Source organism: Magnolia sinica, chromosome 4, assembly GCF_029962835.1.
Source record: "Magnolia sinica isolate HGM2019 chromosome 4, MsV1, whole genome shotgun sequence".
NCBI lineage: Eukaryota > Viridiplantae > Streptophyta > Magnoliopsida > Magnoliales > Magnoliaceae > Magnolia > Magnolia sinica.
Window position 1 is genome coordinate 71,830,164 of NC_080576.1, and position 12,142 is coordinate 71,842,305.

General features: G+C 37.4%; 1 protein-coding gene across 1 annotated transcript; it reads left to right on the forward strand.

Annotated features, from left to right (window-relative positions):
* Positions 1–5,771: 5,771 nt before the first annotated feature.
* On the forward strand, positions 5,772–6,929 carry LOC131244537 (uncharacterized). The gene has a single exon (XM_058244080.1). It carries the CDS (start codon positions 6,040–6,042, stop codon positions 6,553–6,555), a length of 516 nt encoding a protein of 171 aa, XP_058100063.1. The 5' UTR covers positions 5,772–6,039; the 3' UTR covers positions 6,556–6,929.
* The last annotated feature ends 5,213 nt before the right edge of the window (positions 6,930–12,142 follow it).

Sequence of the window (12,142 nt, forward strand, 5' to 3'; positions counted from 1 at the left end):
CAGAAAATATTTAAACTATACTTTGAACGAAAAACTGGACTTTTTCTTATACTTAAAAACAGATGAGAGGAAGTCTATTTATAGACTTTGTGTGGACATCCTTAAGGGTGTAGAGATATCCTTTCAAAAAAGGGTTATGACTATTGGGTTTAAACCCAATTGGTGTGACCTTAAGCCTGAGAAGATACGACTTTTTAAAACAAAATACGAAAGGGTGCAACCCTCTAACTTGCATAAAAAGACGCATCAGTAGGGTACACGTGTACCTATGGGCGCAGCCACTGATACGGTCCATTCTGATGAAAATTTTGAAACATTAATTTATTTTAAAATAATTTAAAATATAACAATCCCCACATGTTTCAAAATTGATAACATTTTAGGTTAAGATGGAAAAGTTGTGCAATGGTGTCGGTGTCACCATAAACCTAAACCAACATTAGAGTAAGTAAGACAAATTCACATGAATCAAATGACACCATGGTATTGAACCTCACTCCTTTTAATGTCAATTGCAAATACATGCCATTCATATAACTTTTTCGCTACAAGTGATTCTGTAGTTCAGTACGTTTTGACCATGCACCATTACATGGATTTCATAAGTACTTTAGATAATTTGCCTAAATTCTCATAAGAAGCAATTTCTACCTCCACACCTATATAGGTGAATTTTATCAAGTATACTCAGCAATTGGGTACACCACCAAATATATAGCTATGGATTCATTAAGAGTTTAAAAAACACAACATTCTTCATTATTGCTCGCACTGCTACACTATAGAAGATGATCATTTATATCAATGTAATCGTTTACCTCATGTTTTATTGTTTACCCATTGAACGTATCTCATGGGACCTCTACTTGTATAGTTGAGTTGCCAACATTGGCAGCTCATATATTAGGCTCAGCTTCATTCCCTTTGATGTATCATTAACAATTCTTTTATATAGTCCTTTATAGTCAGAGGATTCAGAAGTTTCATGACTTGTGAGCCTTTTACCTCCACTCAATATTTCTCTACCTTCCATAGGAGTTAGGTCATGTCTTAATCCTGATGTGGTTGATTGTCCTTTCAGACTTGCTCTGATCATCGCCTTAGTAAGTTATTACATCACAAACTAGTTAATCATATATGAGCCCTTTCCTGAACGGATTCCTCATTTTACTCCTCAATTTTTGACAATTAGTAACTTACAGATCTTGTCGAAGATCACAACCATCATTAACATGCTTCCACCTTGCAATATTAAGGAGTTATGAACTCTTCTATGATTCATATATCTAGCCAACACATATACCAAACCATTTCTTAACCTCATAGAGTCAACAATTATGACTTCATCATGCTATTTTATATTTTTTCCAATGGGCATACTATATCTATAGTACAAAAAGACCGGAGCAATTTGTCATGCATACACATATGAAAACTAAAATAGAATATTACCTTCATGTAATTGTATGCACCATTACTTTAACATCATTACATTGTTACATGTTTCCTTAACACATAGAACAGTAGTTGGTTTGTTGACTAATGATTAGAATTTCACTTTAGGCACGTTGGATTACATGTGGGTCAAAGATTTCTAATGGATGATACTAATACGGTCAATGGATTTTTAGTAGCTGAAAATGGAGGAGAAATGTCCAAATCTTAAAAGGTTAGGACATCTTAATCTGGAAAGTTTATATGGTATTCTCAATCCATGATCAAGTATCTTGTTCGACGGCTTGTTCATTGAGCAATGATCCCCACATGTGTGGAAGTTTACCCATTATAAAACTATACATTTGCTGATGAGTAAAACATTAGAGTTCATAATAATTTATCGAATAAACTTATAGTTGCACATATAAATACTAATTTCAAACATCTAAAACTGATCTCCATTGAGAATAGAGCATAGTGTGAAAATTCTATTAATCGAACAATCATCTCTTGAATTCAGATGACTGACCATCTTCTTTGCAATAATTCATATAATGGTTGCTAATTAGATTATTAAAACAAGCGATCAATTTAATTTTCAATTGCATTAGTCTTATCATCTCATAGCAATGTTATTTTCATTGTTTTCGAGATCTAAATATAAACATTTCACATATGCCAACATAGCACATGTGCATTGATCCTAACATTCATCACGTCCCCTTAGAATACACCCCCACAATTTTGGATCTGGCCTCGATAGGTACATTCATGGCCTTTGATAGGTACATCTATGGCCTTCGATACACATGTTCATGTCCCACTTGATAAACATATCATTCGAACCTCTAGGCTAAGGAAAATTCACCGTGGGAACCATTATATGAATCAACTATATCTGACAAACATATCCTGGGTCAGCACGTGACAGGATGGTAACAACATATCCTTCATCTTTATAAGAATTTTGTCTTAAAAAATACCCACAAGATTGGATCCTATCATTGGGCAGTGCTAATGGTGAATGTAACTGGTCTTTGCCTTAATACTCTTTAATCAATAAGCCTATCATTGGAGTGAACATTTTCCCACTATGTCAGATTTCCCCTAATTTGAGAAGACATTTCACTTTTCGCTCACCAATATGGTCTGACTTGAAAAATAATGTAGATCTTTAAAGGTGGCCCTGGAATTATGGTCATCCATGGAATTGACCACTAGATGGGCAACTTTGATGCACCACCTATCTGTCACATGTCCTAGATGAATACCCTTCCATCTAGCGTATCAAAGGAAAAAGTTTGTTCACAATATTCCCAACCATCCACCCTACATCCACTGATCAAATAATTAGTGCAATCTCCAAGACACGCCATATCAAGGCACCTTGGACCATCCAGATTACCACACAAGCATGCCACATGTGATGATGATGATGATGAGTCACCATCATTTTACAATGACGGTGAACTTTTTTGTCTTAATTTTTTAACTACATCTTTCTTCAAAAACTCTTGTACCAAAATTCATCACTTAGATGGCCCATTGACGATGATGTCCATCTCTACACAGTAGAAACACTTGACCACTGATATTTTCATATAAATTAAGTTATTGTGACCATTGTTTATAGCACCTCACCGTGGATAGGTCAGCCAAAACATTCCCAAGATTGAAGATCCTACAGAGTGCATTTGAGCCCTATCTAAATTATAGCGGACCATTGCTGAATTTCTCTTTTCAACTGTCTGGTTTTAGATTAGAGATGGATCATGGGCAGGTTAAGATTGAAATATCCAAGAGATCTTTTGGACAGTCCATCCCATGTAAGGTCCATCAGATCAGTGAACTAGATCAAGGGTCTTGGGCTCTGCTTGTGCAAGGCCATACGTAGAGAATCTTGTAAAGCATGTGAAAGGAAGATGTCCGTTGCTCTCATGCAACATGTCGAGTTTGGATAAAACAATTATAACTACCAAAGGTTCCTTGTTAGAACCCTCCATAAGGGGTGCACCAACTTGAAAATAATAGGAAGGCACATAATTAACAACTACATTTTCTGAGATCAAGAATTTTATTCTCGGCACGTGACAAATTTAGACCCTTCATCTGGTTGACTGCACAGGAAATACTAACTATCCGTATGTGAGGAACTAGCGGGCTCATAGGATGCTTTGGAAAATTGCATTCTCGAGTTTTTTTCACATTTCTCCTTCCAATGTTTTCTTTTTAACCATGCATGGTGGTCTACAAAGAAGAATTCATGATATGGTGGGAATCCCAATACAAAATCCCATTTTTGAAATGCATTCTAGGATTGATCCTCATTATACATGGATGTTGGATATTGGTGTATATCCTACTTAGTGGAGTACAACAGTTTGATTTCTTTTCATGTGTAGGTTATGTTTGTCTCAAGCCATGAGAAGAACAATTTGTAATTTTTGGGATATAAAAAGAAGGGCTCCTTAATGTCATATCATGATTTTGAGACAATCTACTATGAGCAAACTGCAACCTTTCTTACAGGAACATGCATGATATTATCCAAGAGGTAAGCACTATAGATTGCTTGGATTTTACATGTGTGATAGAATGTCATGTGTTTGGGACATAAAGACCATATGTAAGTCATGGTTATAGTGCACAAGATGACCTTAGCCTGACCCATCTGACAACTTGAGGATCATGCTATGTGCCAACAGGGGATACGAAGAACCGGCTAATTGTCCAGGAATCTAGACCTCTCAGATGTTTGATTAGTAGTCCAACCTTCCCCATCAACTATTGGATCTAAATTAATGGTCTAAATAATTAAAGCATGAGCCCACACGTGTAAAATATGCACACCAAAAAACTTTGCACAGTCTGATCTATCAGGTCCTGATCATTTGTAGATATCAAGATCTAAAGTTCTCTGACCATTCTCAGTCAGTGCATACGTCCACTTTTTTACATGATTTTGTACAGGTGGTCCAAAGAACTCATATAATAGGTATCTATAAGATCTTAACCGTTAGGTGGGATATGACAACTCTAGATTTATGGGCTATGACTCACAAATCGGGTTGGTGGGGTTATCTTTTGTGCCATTGCCTATTAGATTTTGGAGAAAGTTGTAACAATATTTCTAGATATTTTTTAAATAAAATTCGATTTCAAGATTGTTGTAATTTAGAGTTAGAAAAACTATTTAGACTAAGTAAAATTAAAATAAGAAAAATGAGAAAACTTATCAATTTATAGAAGTCGAGGCGTGATTTGGAATCACTCGGTTTGAAATCGAATTTGCCCTCTTTGAACCATGTCCAAAGTGCAATAGGATTTTTTGAGCAATCGACCTTTAAGATACAATGACTATTACCCGATCCCACTGGTGTACTCACTGTATACATGCTAGAACCACTTGCAGTCTTAACCTGAATCAGAAAATACTTAAACCATATTTTGAACATAAAATCGAACTTTTTCTTACACTTAAAAATAGATAAGAGGAAGCTATTTATAGACTTTATGTCGACACTCTTAAGGGTATAGAGACACTCTTTCAGAAAAAGGTTGTGACTATTGGGTTTAAACTCAATTGGTATGACCCTTAGGCCTGAGAAGATACAACTTTTCAAAACAAAATACGAAAGGGTGTGACCTTTCAGACTTGTACGAAAAGACACTTTCATAGGGCATGCATGCACCTATGGCCATGGTGCAACCTTTCAGACTTATGTGAAAAGACACATATGTAGGACACGCACATACTTACGACCACAAACACAACTACGGGGGCCTGTCTTGACGGAAATTTTGAAAGACATATTTAATTTAAAATAATTTAAAATGCAACATTAGATCTACCTCATTTTTATTCTGAGTGACCTAAAATAAGCTTGCAAAACGGATAAGCAGGGTAGATTTCTCACAAACATCATGCTAGGCCCACAAATCATCCTAGTGCAACTTCTTATGAAAGTTGCAAGAAATCCACGTACGATCTGGGATGGGTAAAAGCAAAAATTAGACCCATTTAAAAATTGAATTCGGATCCTCAGATTCCCACAAACAAGTTTTTTCTATTTTTCTCTATATTTCGTTATCATTGATGTTGTGAGCACTGCCACGTTAAATGCTTTATTTAATTGGATGTGGACCAATCACATTTCAACCAACAGATCTTTACTATTAGGGGGCAAACAGAGGATCCGGATTCTTAAAAATTGGGTTTAGTTGAGGTAAAGTCGAATTGGTTTTGGAAGCACTATAAGCAGAGCCAAACCTTTGGACCTGAAACTATTTATTGTCGTGTCGGGTGATCAGACCCGACAAGTCAACCCGACCCATTTGTGGTTCTAATAGGTGTAGTAGGAAGAAGATGAATGAAGGTGAGAAACCCTAGTGAAACTAACTAGTTTATCAACTATAAACAAAGAAGAAGAAGAAGAAGAAGAAGAAGAAGATAAACGGCGGTTGTGCAATAGCTCTCTCTATAAACACCAAAAAAAGAAAAAAGAAAAAGGTGCACGCCTTATTTTCTTTCTCCTCACTTTCTCTTTTATCTCCTTCATCTCATCAACAAGCCAATGAAAAAAAGAAAAGAAAAGAAAGAAAATGAAGCCAGTAACAAGAAGAGTAATTTCATCACATCCCATATCACTATCAAAAGCCGCCCGAGTCCTTTCTCGATTCGTGTCCACCAACACCTCTTCATCCATGTCTTCCCATGCCCTTTCTGCCTATTTGAAACGCTCTTCCTCTTCCTTCAACGAGCTACTCCAATTCCACAGGGACCTCAAATCCTTCCAATTCCCCTCCAAGAGCCACAACGGTAACAAACAGACCCTTCCTGAGACGGTCCATCTCGGAGCTAGTCCAACAGCTGCTGCTTCACCTCCACGAGGTGACGGGATTCCGGATTCTTTTCATGGAGGAAGGAAGAGAGAGTGGAAGATGGGGAGGGATGAGAGAGAAGGAGGAGGGAGTGGTGCAGATGTTTGTGTCGATGATATGTATGAGAGGAGTGAAATAAAGAAGAGGAAAAATGTTGAGGCCGGAGACGGATTGGATAATGGTAATGAAGATTCTTCCGGGGCAAAGAGGAAGAAGAAAAAGAAGAGGAAGGATTAGTTGTTAGTGATGATGAATTCGATGATGCTGACTCTCTTTTTAAGTGTTTAACAACTTCAATTATTGATCAAAAGATCTTCTAGTTCTTGAATTGCCAGAGCAGGCTTTTTTTTAAAGGAATTTGTGTCGAAGATTATTTTTTGGGGCTACTTTTTTTCATGGGAAGCCTTTTCTTAGATTCTATTGTGTAACTTCAAAGAAATGGTATTCATACCTTCAGTGGCAATGGGAATTGTAATATTCATTTTTGAATCGCAGTTTTATGGTGTTGATCTTGTAGTCCGCTCACAAGCATCAAATATTTTTATTTCTTATTGTTGTTTCATTTCTCTTCAGATATGTTGGGAATGCAAAGTGAAGCTATTATTGTGATGTGTCTTGTGTTTATTTTCTTGCGACTTTACTCTCACACTAGATACTTGTGGGGAAGTGGGTTGTAACTGCTGTCTATGTAAATGGGGTTAATTCATGTGGTTTGGTAAGAGGAGTGTGTAAGCAATGTAGCACCTTATGCACCTGGGAGTTTAATGTAGGAGGAGTGCCCCAGCCCTTCTTTTAATTTAAGCCTCTCACATTTTATCTCTTTCGTTAGTTTGTTTAGTAGGATCTTTAGTCTCTGTTTGCATGCACCATCAATGCCTGGACAACGAATTATGAGTACAACTTCAAAAGGTGTTTGATTATTACAACACCCGTCATCTCAGAAAATTCACCCAACTTCCATATGATCTCAAATTGTTGGGAAATTTAATCACTAAATCAAAATGACTGGATGCTCTATGAGTTAGTTTTCTAGTGAGAAAGCCTTATCGAATTCCAAAATCTAGATAATTTGATGATCCGAATACTATACCTGCATGGTTGAAATTCAGGTGTGAGAAACAATATTAAAAATGAAACCTATCTCCATCCAGGAGAATTATTTAAAATCCAAATCCAATTTAATTTGACTCCTTTTTGTCTAGGAGTGTTAATGGGTTGGGTTATGGTCAACCAATAACTGACATGCCTAATTTTTGAAAGGTCCAATTCTATCCCAATCCCGTAGTTGTCGATTGATGGACCCATTATTTTCACTAAATTAGATTTATACTCCATGACCCTGTTATGATGTCCTACTAGTGTGGTTTAGAGGCTGGACTATGGAGGATTTGTTATGGCAAAGTATGGGTGAAAAACATAAGTTTCAACTAGTGGAGTGGATACAGTTGTGTGGACTAAAAGAATAAGAGGATATCGGGATAAAATCACTATAATTTGTGAACCTGTCATTACTAGGGAAGTGGTTATGGAGGTTTGAGGTTGATGACGGAGGTTATGGAAACAAACATTTGAAAGGAAATATGGGTGGTATGTGGGAGGGTATTCTCAACATAGGGCATCATGTGTATGGAGAGTGGTTTGCAGGGTCTGAAGAGGCATTTTCTAATGCACTACATGACACGGTTTAAAATATCATCCGACCAACTTGGTTTTCTAATGCACTCCATGACATGGTTCAAAGTATTGTTTGATCAACTTAGTGTTGCCTAACTCATGTTGGTTTTTTTGGGAATGTGTATGAGTCAAACCTTATATATGTAAAAATGGACGAATTGATCCTGAATTCATCATTAATTGAGTTAAGTTGCACTGACTTGGGATGAGTCAACCTGATGTGAAATGAGTTGGGATAAGTCGCACATTGTAACTCGCCTGATGCATATAAAAGTTAATTTTGGGTAAAGACCCCATTTTCATCCATTTTCAACATGCAATCCACTCCTAGTATTGACTAACATAGTTGGATTAGTTGGATGTCAAACAAACATTGTACGCTACGATGTATTTTTTTACTATTTTATTTTTTATTTTTAATGTTTTCTTTGCATGTAATGTTGAGGAATGTGACACTTGTATTGTACTTGATACTTTTAACCTATGAGATTTTTATTTCTTTTCATAATTGTGACTTGTGGTTTCAATTAGACATTATTAGTTAAAGTGGTTTGTTTAGAAAGTGGTCTATGTAATAATTATTTGATTTGGTTTATATATGTGGATTGGGTTTTGATAAATGATAACTAATAACTTGTTTGAACATGCTTATAATTGATAAAATGAATAGTCTTTCAGGCACTTATATATATATATATATATATATATATATATATATATATATATATATATATATATATATATATATATATATATATATATATATATATTCATTTTTTGTTTTAAACATGTTTATGCTAGTGTAATGGTCCACTCTTTGGTGAGAGTGTTGTATCGGGCTGTCTAGTGAATTTGTGAACATGATTATATGTATCTAATGTTTACACATCACAATCAAGCATTAGAACTCCAAATTATATATATAACTGCCCATTCACTCCAGTTGATGCGACCGCGAGTGAACTATACGATCCTGAAGTCACGTACAAAGTACCTTCCTTCTTGCCTCGAGATATCACCAAGACACCTTTTATGATCTTCCAGGAATCACTAGTGAATGTCGTCACATATCTGATATCGGCCAACTGCCCTGCTTAGATCAAATTCTGTTTCAAACTCGGTACATGTCTGACATCCTTCAATTTCAAAGTCGTTCCGTTTTTCTGATTTATATGAACATCTCCCTTTCTAACAATATTGCACGGCTCATCATTATCCTGGTAGACTCTTCCGAAGTCACCTAACACAATTATGCAGAACTTCCTTACATGAAGTGGCATGAAACGAAGCACCTGAGTCTATGACCCAAGACTCATTCCTAGCATCAAGAGATAAGATCAACGCCTCTGTGTCACTCTCCTCAGATAGATTCACTGAATCCTTACCACCTTGAGAGTTTCCTTCTTGTTTCTTAAGCGCCCTGCAATCACGTTTCATGTGCCCCTTCTTGCCGCAATGCCAACACCCGTTTTTGTCTTTCGGTCCCTTGGACTTCTTCCTCGACTTAGAATGCCCGTGTGGATTGCCTCTTTTGTTCAGCAATCTTCCTCTTCCTTCAAGGTTTAGAGCATTCCCTGAATCTCATGAAACTCCTGATGCCTTTCTTCTAGATTCTTCACTGAGAATTAGACCGGCCACATCATCAAATTTCAGCTTTGTCGACCCTGAAGAATTGCTCACAACAATCACCAAACCATCCCAACTGTCTGGCAAACTGGATAAGATCAATAACGCCCTGACCTCATCCTCAAAAACAATGCCAATGGATTCCAACTGGCTCGTGACTGTATTGAACTCGTTTAGATGTTCAGCCACGCTCCCACCATCTGACATCTTCATGTTGAATAGTTGTTTCATAAGATGAACCTTGTTGGATGTTGAGGGTTTTTCATACATGGTGGCTAGGGCTTCCATTAATTCTTTTGTAGTTTTCACCTTAGATATATTGAAGGCGACGCTCTTAGACAAAGAGAGTCGGATCGTTCCTAAAGCCTTCCTATCTAGTAAAAATCATTCATCATCTGTCATCTTTTTTGGTTTCTTCTCATTTCCTCCTAGAGGAATATAGAGGTCCTTTTGATACAGATAATCCTCCATCTGCATCTTCCAGAAGGCAAGGTTTGAACCATTAAACTTCTCAATTCTAATTTTCCCTTCTTCCATCATCGTTCCCAATAGAACTAAACCAATAGCTCTGATACCAGTTGTTGCGCAGCATGCTAACAACGCAGTGAACCGAGATCCAATATCCGGTCTCACCCACAAATGATAAACAAGAAGAAATATAGACTAGAAATAGAATCAGAGCATTCAAACAAACCACAAGATAAGATATACATGGAAAAACCCCAACAAGGGTAAAAAACCACGAATGCAAACTTCCACTTTGAAGAACAACGAAGATTACAAGGCAATATACTAACCTCTCCCTTGAAAGTATAGAGAAAATCCCTTGCCCACACCTTAGAAATATTTTCCAATATTCACCTTTGACCCTAGAATAGCCCTAAGGACACCTATTTATAGTTTAGCAAAAATCTGCAGTCCACATCAGATTCGAAAATAAATCTGCGTAACCATGACCGGTCAAGAAGACTGCACGACCGGTCGAGCATGGGCCACGACCGGTCGAGCACCTTAGAACTAAAAAATTAATGCTCGCTAGACTTTGAGTTGAGCCAGTCCACGATGGTTGAGCAGGGGGCCACGACCGGTCGTGCGGCCCCTAGATGTGGCTCCACATCTCAACATAAGAGAAGCCCCATTTTGCATTTCTATTGGAAGAAAGGTTTGAGCTAGAAAACAGTAGTCCAGGAACCTTGAAGCGCCCAAAAGGAAAGGGTAGTTAAGGGTATGTATCGTTCTAAAGCAGCAATGGTGAAAAGACAGGTTTACCTGTGAAGAAGCATGAGCCTAGACTGAGACATCCATTGATTAACCAGTTTTACAATAGGAGAAGGAGAAAACAGAAGTTAGATGCAGAGAACATGATGAACTCTCTATGGAAAATGCCATGGATCACTGCATTAACAATGTTTGCCTAAGCAAGTTGGCCTCGAAATCACAATAACTACAAATATCAGGAAGCACATGCAAGATAAATTAAGACCGAACTCTGAGAATGTTGGGTGCAAGCAGATTGCATGGCAGGTTAATTAAGGATCGAGCAACAATTACATGACCAAATCGGAGAGCCAAAATATGGAAATCAGCGATCTGCTTATATCAACTACATAAGGGGAAGATGAGCCAATTCACTTGATCCAACGGCAATGATGGTATATGCCAATACACGCGACCTCAAGCAAGCATAAGAGCGGGCCCTCCTTTTCTTCTCTACTCTTCGCCACTATGAGCTTGCATATCAGGCACGCATGCACTCATTTTTCTGTCCTCTTCCTGTTCTTTCCTCTCCACTCTTTTCTCTCTCTCTCTCTCTCTCTCTCTCTCTCTCTCTCTCCTCTCCCTATCCATAAATAAGAGAAAAGGAGAGGTAATGGGGCTTTTGGTGGTGGAAGGGAGAGAGTTGAAGGGGAGAAACGTTGAAACGGGGTGGCAGCTTGTTGTATGTGCAGTGGGCCCACTAGGGGTTGCCCCCTCCCAACACATGTGCAGCACACGTGTTTAAATCTCCCACTCAACCTTATAGTGGAGAATATACTACCATAAGGCTTTCTCTGACAAGATTGATTGAGATCATATATAAAGAGTACAAATCAAGAAAGTGGGACCAACTGAGATTCCAGTGTCTCTATACATAGATGTTCGTACGCTAACTGACCACCTAGTGCACAACCTCTTGCCCTAGACACTCATGACCGCACCGGGTTACAATGACCCTTGATTTAGGGTTGTTCTGTTAGCCTACGTACTTATATTCTTATCAAATTTAAATTATAAATCCTTTTGCAAATGTTTTTTAAAGTTTTTTAAAAATAAATTATTTACATATATATAATTTCGTGAAATTGTTTGTAAATTATCATCCCACAAAATTTGATAATATTGGTGTGGATAAGATAAGTCTCAAAGTGCATAATCATGCCCCTAAGAACTTAGTGTCGCTTCCAAGAGGTCTTTTCACGCAACTATGCAATTCAAAATCGACTAATCCGCTTAGTAGTAATTCTCCAGTTAAATTAATTATGAA